Raw genomic sequence first — 13,548 nt, forward strand, 5'->3', positions numbered from 1 at the left:
AACCGTTAAGTGAGATACTTTTAGACCAAACAGGGAATAAATCGAGAAAATGCAGCCCAGGGGTGGAGTGCGCCGTGTGTCCGAGGACGTCGGAGGATGTTGCCAGTAGCAAGTATCGTGTGGCAGACTTGGATGTGCGGTGGAACCTTTTAGACGCTGAACTTGGCCTTCGCACGAGTGCTGCCCGCGTTGGCAGCCTCGGTGTGGCCAGAGAACTCGACAACGTCGTTCTCCTTCAGCTGGAGGGCCTGCTTGAACCGCTTTCCGATCTTCAGCAGAATCTCCTTACCCTTCTCCTGAGTCCTGGCCTTGCCGGCATCACCGGGGATGGCGCGGCCGACGGTGCGTGTCCACAGACCGATACGGTAGAAGCCTCGCCTCACGTTGACGACGACACCCATGACCTCGTTGTCGTCCTCATCCTCGAGGTTCTCGCCGATGGCAGCGAGCATGACATGGAGCCAGAGCGCATCGATGTTGACCGACTTCTTCTCCCTGAACTGGAAGGCCCATTTGCCGCCGTGCTTGTTCTGCGGGTCTTCCCACTCGGGCTTGATGCCCTTCTTGAAGAGGTGGTAGTCGGACTTGAGCGCGAGGTCGGATGTGGGGGTGATGTTGTTCTGCCCAGTGTTAGTCTTGCGGGTTGCGCTTGCTCTGCAGCGCAACTTACGTAGATGCCCCAGAACTCCTCGACCGAATCAAACGAGATGACTTCCTTCAGCAGCTCGGCCCAGTTGTCGCCCTGCACCTGTTAGCATGAAACTAGCCATAGGCGAGGCGAGACATTGTCGTACCTTGCCGCTCGGGGGCTTGGTGAACCACAGCGTCCATGTGTTCATAAGCGGGTGCTTGACGTTGAAGTTCTCGGGGTCGTGGAAGACGGTGCGGATCTCGCCCTCGCCGCCGGAGTTGGTGGTGGAGGATTGTTCCTGGCCCTCGCCCGAGTTCTCAGTAGGCGAGATGGGGATCGTGTCCAGCGGCACCTGCTGGTTGGCGTGCGATGCTGATGCAACTTCGGCCATTGTGGAGGTTGTGTTTGGGGATTTTAGGGAGAGTATGTGGTAATGGGGCGGTAAAGAGGCTCCAAAAACGATGGCAGCGGGTCGTGTGGTAATTTAAGGCGATTGGTGGTGGGCGGGATGAGGTGAAGGTGGGGCTGTCGCAATCGCACCGGGCGATTATACGGGACGTGTCGCGGGCTTTTGCTGCCTGTCTTGCGGCGGGTGAGGGAAAGGTCGAGTGTGCGGTGGCTGTTTGTGGCGGGCGTGTCTGTCGGGCAGAATATGCAGTGCAGTCGCAATTCGTGTGAACCCTTTAGGCTTGCTTGGCACGGACCTCGCGCTACACTCCCGGGGCAGTTTCAGAGATGACACAGGGAAGGCATAAAGAAGCAACAGGTTGATGTCATAGCAGAACTAACTTCAGCGCATGTGAACTAGCTGACCTTTTCAGTCATGCACATTGTACGAGAGGGAGACGAAATAAGAGTTGCCAAGAATTTCTTTTTCACTGTTCGGCTGCAAACAACAATCTGCAAGAAGAGATCTTGAGGGTTTCTAGCATCCAAAAGTGTTCGATTTTTTCATACGATGTCCACGTTACTGCTTTGAAACAAAGTTCACGATGAACTTTCTCTCAAGCAGCCTCGTCGCCGAGCAAACGCGTTTCAATATAAGCACATCTACGGCCCAACCTCAGCTATGGAAGAGCAGGGTTGGAATTTGACATCCGTGCTATGGTATTACCTTCACCGTCAGTCGAGCTCAAACATGTCGCGAAAAGTATACATTAGTAAGTTATATATGCCCAGTTTCCCTAAATGGCAATATTGGTCGCCCGTATGATACATAGAATCGTGGGAGACGCTCATAGTTCGCTCTTGTTCAGCGTCTCGTGGACTTCTGTAACCGCTTGAGGCGTCTTGTCGAGGCCCATCACTCCCATCAGCTTGCCGAACTCCATCTTGAATTGTTCGTAAGCGATATCGAAGCGAGCACCACAGAGCCAGGCGACGAAGAGCTAAAAGCTGTTAGCAAGGTCAAAGCAGCATAGTCGGGATACGTACCATGAAAAATGTGATGACCAGAACTGTACCGATGACAGCGGCGACAATGTAGACCAAGTCCCAGTTGGCCTCGGAGTCCTCCTTCCGTTTCCGCTCCGCCTCCTCGATGGTGGCAGGTGCCTTCTTGTCCACTGGTGGCTGTTGCGACGGGAATATCGACTCGATGAATTGCTCAATCTAGGATTTGTTAGTATGAGTACATTCAGCTGGACCAGTCTTGACTTGCCCTTCCGAGGGTGATGCTGATCTTGAGGAAGTTGGGGTCGTGGGGGTTGTTCTTCCTCGCAATCTTGCGAGCATATCGCCTGAAGACCTCGCAGACAAGCTGCAGGTTCTGTGTCGACTCAACCATCAACTGACACGCCTCGCCCTTGGTGATCTTGACGTTCTTCTGGAAAAGAGCATAGTTCTGGAAGCAGGTCTCGAGCGTCGCGATGGCCATGGACTGTGGGATAGCGCAGAAGTTGAACACACTCTGCTCTCGGAGACCTGCCAGGTAGTACAAGCAGTCGTCTGCCCGAGTGAGTGCAGTCAGGATCATCTCTGAGCTACAGTTCAGGGCCTGCTGCTTGTTCTCGGGCTTGAAGAGATCCTCAAACTTATCCACGTGTTTCGACCAGATCTCCCTAGGCCAGAATCGTCGTCCGTCGTCCAGATCCTCCTTGATGTCACGAGTGATGTTGACCTGCTGGAGGAATTGACCCATGGACTCCATCAGTTCCGGTCTCTTGAGCAGCGCAGCGTTCGCGAGACCAGCCTCAACGAAGAGGCGCGTGCAACCCTCACCAACCAGACCTGCGACGTAATGGCAGTACAGTTCGTAGTCCTTGATGGTGTTGACGCCGGCGTTGAACTCGGCGTTGTTCGCGTAGTCTGCCATGCCGTTGCCCATTTTCTTGGTAATGTCCTTGATGATGTCCTGGTAGACGGGCTTGATCTTCTTGAACTCCTCAATCACCACGTTGAACTCGACCAGAAGCTGCCTGTCCTTCTCGTTGGGGCCGTTCTCTGTGTAGTTCCACCCATCCTTCTCCAGAATCTCGTCGAAGTTGCGGAGGATCGGCTCCTTCTTCTCCAGAGGGATTGTCATGTCATCCTCGATTGTGTCCAAACCGCGCAGGACCAGGTAGAATAGCGCGACGGGCACCAGAAGGTCGGGGTGCAGTTCGAGGATAACGGCGGCAAAACTTCGGCTTGTCTTGTTGAGGAAGTGGAAGCATCGTTTGAGGGATTCGCATTCTTTCGATTCGTCGCGCTCGTGTACTGCGTTGTGCCATACCTTCCTAGAAAGTTGTTAGTAATGCTCAGGTTTGCGCAGATCTCCGGAGGCGAGCAGAGAAGTCGCGATGCGTCGTATCTCACCATTGAATGATAGACCGTAGCTCATTGGGGTGGACGACGTAGTAGAGCATGCTCAGAGGGCTCGGCATGATGGGCGGAAGGAAAGGAGTCGTGGATTGGGGGGTAGAGGCGGATGGGTCGACACGTGTTGTGTTGTCGCAGTAGGTGGACCAATTCGGCGACAGGAGAAAGAATCCAAGAAGGAGAAATTATCACACCTTTACCCGCGAGTTGAAGTGTGTTTTGGGCGCGCGATGTGTGAAGTATGGGAGCGTCTCCGCAAATTACAACAATTGGACCCTGTAGCGCACGGCCTTAGCAACCCGCTGTCTGCACCTTCCCCTCGGATCAGGGATGAGAAACACCGAAAACACCGAACGATGCATCTGGATTTCCGGCGTCGAACAGCCCTGTAGAATTGGTGAGATTGGTGGGGTCGATGATGGTACTCAGTCAACATTGCAGCTCTTTTTCCATTTTTGCTGCGCTGCACATCGAGCTGGTCTCCTTCTCTATGGCCAAGTGAACAAACATCCAGGTCGGCAGACACAATGGCTTTGTGGCAGAGGGTATTCTTGCTCAACAAACATTCTAGTCTAGACATTCTATAAGTCTACCCTGAAATATGAATCGTACAGCACCAGACGAAGATGGGCGGGTATTCTGATCAACTTTTGCCCTCATCAGTAGCTTTTCAACCTTGGATGTGGGCGAGATTCCTCTCTGTCCTCCGTGAGGTCGCTGAGCCCACATGCATCTGAATACACACACTCCTTGGAAGTTGCATAACCCTGGTGATACCAAGATTCCACGCCACTCAGGTATGACGATTGACCTCGATGGCAATACTGACGCTCAAGATGAAATGTCCAGCTCGCTCTGCTCTTACCCGGCTGAATGTCCCCGCCACATCTATCATCAATGCGATGCCTCCCCAACCCACTGAATACGAATAATGCTCCAAATGCCCGCATTATATGTACCGAAATTTTAGACTTTCCATACAGCATTAGCGCAACCTGTCAGTCTCCAGCCCTGTAGTCGTTCGCATGCCCGCCCTGCGATGACGCCACACCCAAATTATCGATAAGCGACACCCTTCCTTCCTTCCGCCCCAGAAACGGCAAGAGCAACCCAACCCTCATACACACTCAAAATTATTATGACATCTACACAATCCGCCCCAGTTGCTTTGCCGCGCGTCGCGATTACTTATTGCACGCAATGTCGGTGGATGTTGCGGGCTGCCTATGTATCTTCTCCCGTGATATCCGCTAGCGAAACATTCGCTAATGCGCGACCAGTTTGGGCAAGAACTTCTATCGACATTTGGGTTGCAGATTGGCGAGATCGCGTTGATTCCTGCGACGGGAGGTCTGTTTACTGTTGAGTTGGTATGTAGGAAACGAGGTCTGTCGTAATGACCACTGACTTGCCAAGACATATATGCCGCCAACGGAAGAAGGTCAGAATGTTGAAGCCAAGAAAGTGCTTCTTTGGGATAGGAAGACTGAGGGGGGATTTCCCGGTTCGTGATCTCAGCGCAAGCTTGTTAGTGGTAGAGAGTGGCTGACGTGTCGCAGAAACGAAAGTATTGAAGCAGTTGGTGCGAGATCACATCGATCCATCACGAGACTTGGGTCATTCCGACAAGCATGGAAAGAAGAAGGAAGACAAGGCAGAAGACACAAAGCAAGAGACAGAGGTGAATCAAGAGCAGGGCCAAGCGAGCGAGAGCGGACAGGTCAAGAGAAATCCAGATGGCACTATTTGTGAAGACTGTAAATAAGTTTGACGGGGTTTTCATTTGCTACACAGTAGACCGAAGTTCGCAAGACAGCCCATTTCACCGTACATGCTCCAGCTATATGCAGGAGTGCCATGTAACGACAACGGATGCGAGCGCTCAGATCCACCCCTGCACCGTATTGGTGCGCATGTAAAGAAGCAAAAAGACGGTGTGCCCCTGTGCACTATCTTTGGAGTCGTGGCTTACAGTAGCAACACCAGGGTCCACTACCGTGGCTCGAGCTCGCATTGCTCATGCTTACTACAGACCACGCTTGTCGACCTTGTCGAGGCGCTTCATGAGGCGAATGTCCATACGGTGCATGTTCTTGCGCATGTGCTCCAGCTCGCTACGCAGTTTCTCGGTCTGGCGGTTAGCGTCCGCCATGATCTCTGGAACGCAGGCATGATCGTTCCTTGTCGTGCAACCCATTCCTGGTTTCGGCGTTGATGAAAAGTAGGTACCCTCCTCGTTGGGAACGCCCAGTGCTTCAACTAGATTGTCGATTCGGAGACCGTGAGATTCAGAGGCGAGTTCGAGCTCCTTGTAGTGCTGAGCTAGCTCGTCAATTTTGATGGAGTAGAGCTCGCCGGTGAGGTCGGTCAAAGCTTGCGCACGCTGGACAAGTGAAAGGACCTGATAGTGCGTGCCGTTGGTGTCGGTCGGGAGTGCGAGACTAAAGCCATCGGTGCCGTACATGCGCGCTGCTGCGAGAGCAATGACAGCACTCGTCACTGCTCCGAGCACTACTTTGGCAATAGTCCACCAGGAGCTCTCGCGTGAGGCGCTCAAGCGGGCCTCGCTCTCTGCGATCAGCTTTTGGATGATGGGAACATCGTGGCTATGACTGGTCTCATCGACGTGCAGCTTGTTGCGGAGCAAATCGAGAGCCGCATACACGCTATAGGTTGCCTTGGATCCATGCTTGAGAAGCTTCCTGAGCTCTTCCGTAATCTTAGACTCGGCGTCAATCGATACGTTGGTCTCCTCGATGAAGTGGGTAAATTGTTCGTTCATCACACCCATGCAGAATACAGCGGCCTTGCTGACAGTGAGTGACATCTCGGTAGCCCGACTGAGATATGTCTTGACGAAGCTAGCAGGAAGATGAACATCATCAAACTTGGCGCCTGCTTTATCAAGATTGGCAACCGCACGATCGATGCCGCGGTAGCCTTCGAATCTGGCCCACTGGTGGATCGGCTTGCAGTCTTGGTTCTCGGTCTTGACATATTCACGAAGCTGAAGCATGGCCGTTTCCACTCCATTCATAGAGCCGAGGATGCTATCCGCGACCAGACAGAGTTGCTGAGGCTAATACAGGGTTACTCAGGTACCACGCATGCAGAACAATGGATACTTACTGTGACCGACGAAGCAGGAACCTCCACGCTCACCTCATCCAGGCTGATCCTCTCATTGTGGGATGCGATCGCATCATCGATCATAGCGCTTGTTTCTTGCTCCTTGTCAGACGCATCCTCCTTGCGACCAGCCCCGTCGGCTATGGATTCATCGCCTTCCACTTGCTCCTTGTCATCTGTCGGTTCTGTGTCGGGAAGGTGCAACGAGCTGTCGCTTGTGTCGTCCTTATCCACACTCCGCGCTATGCTCGCCTCGCTGCTAATGCTGCCGGTGCTACTCATGTTGGTGATAGTTCGAACGACTGGGAGGAAACCGTGAGAGTGTTTGAGTTGAGGCTGATGTGAAATAGTGATTGTCAAAGTCTGAATTATCGATACAGGTGATGTGTCGACTGCTGGGGGAGAGTAGAGTCGTGGTGAGCGTGATTTGCGCTCTGCGATGATTGGACAAGCGCGCTCACTTTACTAGCGTGGTTTCCTGTTTGAGTTGTATGGAGGAAAGCGCAAGGCAACCGCCCTGGAAAGGACGAGTGAGGGTGAAACCATTGTAAAGAGCAAACAAAATGTCGAAATGGAAATATTAAGAAAGACGTTGCACTTAAAGGAAGTGATCGAAGAAAATTCAGAGAGGAGGCTGTCGAGATGGAAGCTGGCAGTGAGAAGTGCGAGCCCGCAGCTCCGAGTGTGACGCCTGACACAGCAACTGGGCAAGACGTTGAGGTTAACAAGCTTTACTGTCTCAGAGCAGCCTACTCGTTGCAAAGTGAGGCACCACAGATACCTCCATGGTGCTGCGAAAGTCGAAGAAGCTGCTTGTTACCACAACATCCAGGCCTAGAGATGAGTGAGACAGTCTAACGAAGCAAACGACCAAATACTGTTCACATTAAGATGATAGCTCCGGATTCCTGTCAACAAAGCGTTCAAAGATATGATGCGCTCCACCTGCAGCAGTAATGCATAATGCGGTGTGCTTCATGAAGATTGCATCGTGTCCACAGAAGCGGGATGCTCACTGATGGGGGAAAAGGACGCGCGGTTGCGATTGTACATATGCAGTCAAGGGTCACCTGCATACTCCATCTGGTCGCATGGTCATCGATCGTCTGGTCGTACACCCATAACTTAAAGCCGGGGAATAAGCTGGTGGCCGTGGTAGCATATGCAATGCAAAGTGCTTATTTGTAATGCATGAGTCCTGCGTATCAAAGCAAACATATTCCCTAGCTACAGCAATGCTGCACAATGTAATCTGCTGGCCCAAGACTTGTGGACCTCGAGATAATGTCCGAGCAGATTCGTGTGGTAGTATGCCTTGGACGAGACTGTATGGCGGGAAGACTGTCTCGGGTGGCCTGGGTGTTGTTGCCGCATGCCGTGCGTTCGGGACGTTTTGAAGGCGTCAAGCAATGCGTACGTGCAGTGGTCAGAGCCTTAGGACTAGGTTCTCATACATGGCGGTGGCACGACCGTTAGCGTGATGGGTCAAGATGAGCAAGCCTCCAGCGCAGATGCTGATGCCGTGCTCAAGATCCTATGTTTCATCATCAGCAGCATACGAGCTATGATTACAAAACCTGCGGTGTGGATTCTGTATGTGTTTGCTGTACTTGATAGAGTTTCCGTGACCAAAAAAGAAATGTGGTTAAGCGGGGGACAGGCCAGCGGCCATCGTCACCGAGCCACTCGAGCATCTTCAAGACGATGTCAATAGAGATAACGCGGGACGTCGATGGGCAGGCGGCTGGTGCGATCGGAGGCCTCTGGCTGCGGATTGAGTTGTGATGCGTGGACGAAGGATGCCAGCTCCAAGCGCAGTGAGGAGAGCCGAGTACCCTTGGGCGACGATCATGGCGTACGCCACGACTTCCCCACCCAACCTCTCGACGCGACGTGTCATTCGTCGCGCTTCGCATGATAGCATGAACGACTCTGCTGTACGTGTCGAACGCGATATCTGATCCCCGCGAAGTCCGACATTACGCATCCATGTTGACCGATCGCTCCGACGATGGAGTCGGCGATAGGTGAGGTTTCCTTGCGATGCTACAGGAACGCCACCCCTCAGTTGGCGAGATCGTCAAATTGCCCAGTACCGCCCGGCACCGTGCCATCCGAGCACTCTTCCCAGATCCCCAGAAACGTCTAATTCCCCGCATATGCTCTACTGTACTGAGGCTTGTGAGATCTGGGCTGAACACGTCTCAGCTCCGTGCATTGGCATCCTGAGGCTGAGCGCGCTGAATGCAAATTCGTCGGTCTCGAACACAACTTATCACGACGACTGCAGTGACTACATGATCTGGATCGAAAGACAAATGCTTGACAGCTAGATATCTGACGCTAGGAAAGCAGCCCGCGCAAGCCACGAGCGGTCGATCCCCCATTTGGGCAAGATCGCCCCATCAAGACGCTCAATCGGGCTCGCAGGACGCAGCCTCGCCAACCAAAAGACGCCATCATGAGCCGGACGGCGACGCGTCCCAGCCGTCACGATAGCTGAGGGCGCGACAAGGGTTTGTCGACATACAATAGTTGCTTTGTCCCACGCCCGGCTGCGACAGACTTCTGCTTAGTTTCGACTCCATCTCGGCAGACTAGGCATCCCTGCCGCCGCTCGTTGAGCAACTCAATCTGTGGTACTACACATGCACACTCCTATTTAGATCAGCATGGCTTCGGAAGCGATCCCGTCTTGTCAGGCTAGCATTGGGGAAGAGCCTCATGGATATCTAATCCCCGCCCGCACATCGTCGCTTTCTCGTACCCTTTGTTTCGATGACCCTAGGACCTTGAATCAGGTAGTCTCCGCGGCATCGACAAGTGGATCTACACTACCTCACCATACCAGCCCACCTACAGCCGCACGTCATAGCTTCGCGGTTGGCGATCGCGTTGCCTCTACATTAGTAGAAGATAGCACCGGCAAGGGACCTCTCAGGGCTACCGAAACGCGACCAAGGCCCGCCAGCTGCCTTGTTACACCTTCAAAGCCGATGCATCCAACCAAAGTACAACGCTGGTCAGGCTTGACCCGTACTGTGAGCGATTGGGATCATGGACTACGCAGGGTATGTACGAAGCTTTATGTGGAAGCCAAGCTAATAAGCCGGAAGGATCCAGAGTTGTGGTATGAGGAAGGAGACTGCCTCGTACATCTACACGCGAAAGGGGTTTCGCGTCGTGGCCCGTCCTTCTGCATTCCGTTTAGACTTCTACGACAGAAGAAGTGCGAGGCGATGCTCCAGCTATGTGATGCGCAGATCGCGTCTGCTCCGGGATCCGCTTTCCAGCACCTGAGGCGAATGCCCAGCTCCCTTACCAACGCCAATGGCGAACATAGCATCGTCGAGCTCTTCATCCCGGTCCCAGAGGAATTATCACGAGAGAATTCATTCAGACGGCACATTGCGACTCGCAACTTCTTCGCCTTCCTTCTGGGTAAACCACTCGTAGGCGATCATATGGGCCAAGCATTCGTAGACGTCCAGGAACGTTTACACCACTTCCGTCCAAGTCATCCAAACAACCACCAAGACTTTCTGGACTACGCTGAGAACCAAGGGTACCGGGATCTGGTGGAGTGCACGGACTATGCTCTTGCAAGCCTCTACTACGCAGAGCATTTCAAACTTAGAGACATCTGGGTCGATGCATTTGCCCATTGCGTCGGTATGAGCGACAGCTTAGTTCTCAGTCCGGAATACGTTGTATGAAACTCGTCAACTGCTTCAGGCCGCTATACTAACATGTTGTAGCTGACTTCGAAGCTCACCAAAGCATTGATCACCCGCGCACATCTCGAAGTTGACGGCCATCTCGGGCGCGTATCGACCGCACTGAGCAGGTTTCTACAGGAAGACCTCTCGCCGACTCACCTCGGATTGACGGACGGCGCCAGGAGCCATCTCGACCGGTTCCGCCGCTTCTTGCATACCTTCTACGTGGACAAATTTGGCTACTGGCCACCACCACGGGGTGCCGCTTTCCCGAAAGCTCTGTACAAGTCTATGTACTATGACTTCCAGAACCTGTACGACTACCTCGTAGACACCGACTCGACTGCCGATATCTCCTCCCAAAGACCAGCTAGCGGTGGTATCTGTGTCTTGCAGAACATTGCAACGTTCGATCAACGACATGGCTTCAAGTCTCAGCCGCACCCGTTACCTCTCCTACCAACATACACTTCGCCACTGAAGAGAACAAATTCCCAGAAAACGAACTCTCAAAAGGCCTTGAGACAACTGGTCCTGGCCTCGCAGTATAACAAATCGCATGTACAGGATACCATGCATGGTGCTCTAGCAGCGGCAACGAACGTTCTGGAGCCCAGTGCGATGGAGTCCAACATCGTGCAGGCATATATCCACTTTGAGAAGGCGCATGCTACCAGCCCCAGTCAACGCCAGGGTAAGGTATCAGCAACAGATGCGCGTAAAGTCAGGTGGCTCTTGATCTATGGCACTCTGCAGTATCTTGTGTCCGCTCTGAGGGCGCCAAAAGAAGTTCGCGATACTGAAAGCCCGGAGTACGCTTTGTGCTACGTTGCGGAGCCCACCTCGACTACCAATAGCGTTGCTACGACTCCTTTGGCGTCACCTCCAGTTAAGGCGCCAGTGGCCATCGACGAAGGTCTTGATGAATCTCAAAGCAGTCTATATTCGATAGAGCCAGACTGCCAGAGGGAAGATTACTTTACGCCGCAAAACATGAGTCGACGTGGATCCATGGAGGTTGCGCCCCTTAGGATATCCCAACTACCTCGTTCATCCTCTGTGCGTTCTCTAGCGCGACGGTCACTTTCTACTCGAGGCTCGCGGAGCAATAGCCTCACAATGAAGACTACACAGAAGCCTGCTGGTGTTGTTCAGGAAACTAGCGACGGGTCGAAAGACTCTGTCCCATCCTCGCAGGATCACGCTCGCCAAACCTCTTCTGTTTATTCCGAGCATTCCACGGCAGTCACTGCAGAGAGCGGGGCTGAACTGGATACCTCCTGGCTCCGATCACGAACACCCTCAGTCACTCGTAGCAGGCAGGGTTCCACAGCAAGCACGGCCGCACGTCCCCGAACACCCCTACTCGATTCTGTTCAGCTCGAGCGTGCCACATATCCACTCTACTTGACGCGCACTGGCGAGCCTCCTAGCCGTTCAGACAGTACTAGCTCTACAGCAAGCTCCCTATGGAGCGAAGGCGCGAGTGTGGTCTCATCTAAGTCCAGCGCATCTGCGGATAGCCCTACTCGTAAGGTTAGCGCTGCAGAAGAGAGTGGGCTTCTGGGTGGACTTGTCTCTTTTGAGTCACCTGGCACTATGTCACTCACAGCACAAAGCCATATACATCCTCTCCTACGACAACAGTCCCCTAAAGCCGAGTTTGAGTTTGGTTTCGAGAAGGACAAGTCAGAAGTAACTCATGATGTCCATGAGCTCTCCCAAGTCGACTCGACCATTGGCATGGCTGTCTCCACTCCGCCGTCGCCCACCCGACCCCGTATGAACCTGTTTCCCGACACACGACCCACTTTCACTGCCGAAGAGGCACGCGCTCTCATAGCCGACAAGAGGCCCAATCTTCCGTATCGAAACAGATCCAAATCTACCTCCTCAGTCTTGGATAATACCACATCGCCGGCGAAAGATTCAAGGTTCTCCACGCCTGTGAGCACGACACCCACCGGCTACTGGGAGCAATACAAAGCTACTCTCACACAACAAAAAGCACGATCCAATCCTGGATCACCGACAGGCACTACTTCGCCATCCATGGCCAAGATTCCGACCGCTTTCAAAGCGCCCTTCTCGCGACTCAGACCCCGCAATGAGGAAGACCGCGGCGTCAAGACAGAGCGCCGATTGTCAACTCTTTGGCGACACTAAATGCAGCGCAACTTTCACGCTCTTCTCATCTTCTGTGCTTTACTTCCTTTGCTGTTAGCGAGCTTCATGCATGGTGTTCCGGCGTTCAAAAAGGTCGCAACAAGCATGTTATATACCCTCTCATTTGTTTGGTGTACTCTCCTCATTCTAGCAAAACAGTAGTCATACCATAACCAAACGATGCAACGATCTTCTACATATACGCCTCTTCCCCCTTGTCACTTCCTCCTAGGGTCTTTGTCCCCAGCCTCTAAACATGCAATCATCGTTATGAGACAGGCTGCGCTTGCACAATAGCAGAGTCGACCTTAACCATCCTCCTTCATCCCGTTCCACAACATCGCTTATGCCTGCAATCAACACGGAATTTGCCTGAATGATATGCGACTGGACACGACTTGCGCGGACAAGTGTACCGCCTTCTGAGAGCAAGTATCCCATACAATTGTCGAAGAAGGTCGCTAATACTTGCGAGGTTGGGATGGTTATCGTACATGAGATTGCGATCATCAGTCGTTGATTCGGTGCGACTTCTCGAATCCTGCTCCCCACAGCACTGTCAGGTGACACACCAGTGTTCGCGTTGATAACCCCGATGAGCGTCCTTTCGACTGCGCAGTAGCTGTGCAAGTTGTTTGGTAGCGATAACAACCTACGGTCCTAGGTCGCGTCTCAGCAAAACGCGGTTTCCTACTGCCGAGACGCTTGTGCTGGCGTGTTCAGAGCGACCACGAACGGTTCGTCGTCACCTTGACGGGTGTGCTATCTTGAGAGCTGCCAGCACGGAAAAAAAAAGCAATCCACGCGTATGTTTCCACAGCCAGTGTGTTGTCCATGGACATTGACATCGAACTTTCGAGTCTTGCACAGCGTGCCCAATGACATCATGCCATTTTTAGATTAGGGGCCCGCAAACTTGTCGCACTATCGAAAGCCTCAACAAACATGCGCTCCACAAACGCCTTCTAACACGAAACACACCACACGAGGTTGAGGTGTTTTTCCCATCATGCATACCGTCGCTAGGTGCAACGCAGGTGCCACTATTTTTGGAACTGGGCTTGCGCACTCACCACGACGGTCATGCCGACCGGATTCGCATTT

At 53.0% G+C, this 13,548-nt stretch overlaps 4 protein-coding genes across 4 annotated transcripts; 1 reads left to right on the plus strand and 3 right to left on the minus strand.

Moving 5' to 3' along the window:
* Window positions 1-149: 149 nt before the first annotated feature.
* On the minus strand, window positions 150-1,022 carry J4E92_005097 (uncharacterized protein; the record flags this gene model as incomplete). Its single annotated transcript, XM_051496481.1, has 3 exons — window positions 150-620; window positions 671-742; window positions 795-1,022. 3 exons carry the CDS (start codon window positions 1,020-1,022, stop codon window positions 150-152), a joined length of 771 nt encoding a protein of 256 aa, XP_051353201.1.
* An 844-nt stretch (window positions 1,023-1,866) lies between these two features.
* ERG6_2 (Delta(24)-sterol C-methyltransferase) lies at window positions 1,867-3,495 on the minus strand (the record flags this gene model as incomplete). Its single annotated transcript, XM_051496482.1, has 4 exons — window positions 1,867-2,019; window positions 2,066-2,242; window positions 2,292-3,348; window positions 3,428-3,495. The coding sequence occupies 4 exons, from the start codon at window positions 3,493-3,495 to the stop codon at window positions 1,867-1,869; spliced, it is 1,455 nt and encodes a 484-aa protein (XP_051353202.1).
* A 1,961-nt stretch (window positions 3,496-5,456) lies between these two features.
* On the minus strand, window positions 5,457-6,841 carry J4E92_005099 (uncharacterized protein; the record flags this gene model as incomplete). Its single annotated transcript, XM_051496483.1, has 2 exons — window positions 5,457-6,509; window positions 6,560-6,841. The coding sequence occupies 2 exons, from the start codon at window positions 6,839-6,841 to the stop codon at window positions 5,457-5,459; spliced, it is 1,335 nt and encodes a 444-aa protein (XP_051353203.1).
* Window positions 6,842-9,864: 3,023 nt separating this feature from the next.
* On the plus strand, window positions 9,865-12,444 carry J4E92_005100 (uncharacterized protein; the record flags this gene model as incomplete). The annotated part of the gene is made up of 3 exons (XM_051496484.1): window positions 9,865-10,269; window positions 10,318-11,295; window positions 11,926-12,444. The coding sequence occupies 3 exons, from the start codon at window positions 9,865-9,867 to the stop codon at window positions 12,442-12,444; spliced, it is 1,902 nt and encodes a 633-aa protein (XP_051353204.1).
* Between the last annotated feature and the right edge of the window lie 1,104 nt (window positions 12,445-13,548).

The sequence above is a fragment of the Alternaria infectoria genome (genome assembly GCF_024043175.1).
Source record: "Alternaria infectoria strain BMP 0036 chromosome Unknown scaffold_7, whole genome shotgun sequence".
Taxonomy (NCBI): Eukaryota; Fungi; Ascomycota; class Dothideomycetes; order Pleosporales; family Pleosporaceae; genus Alternaria; species Alternaria infectoria.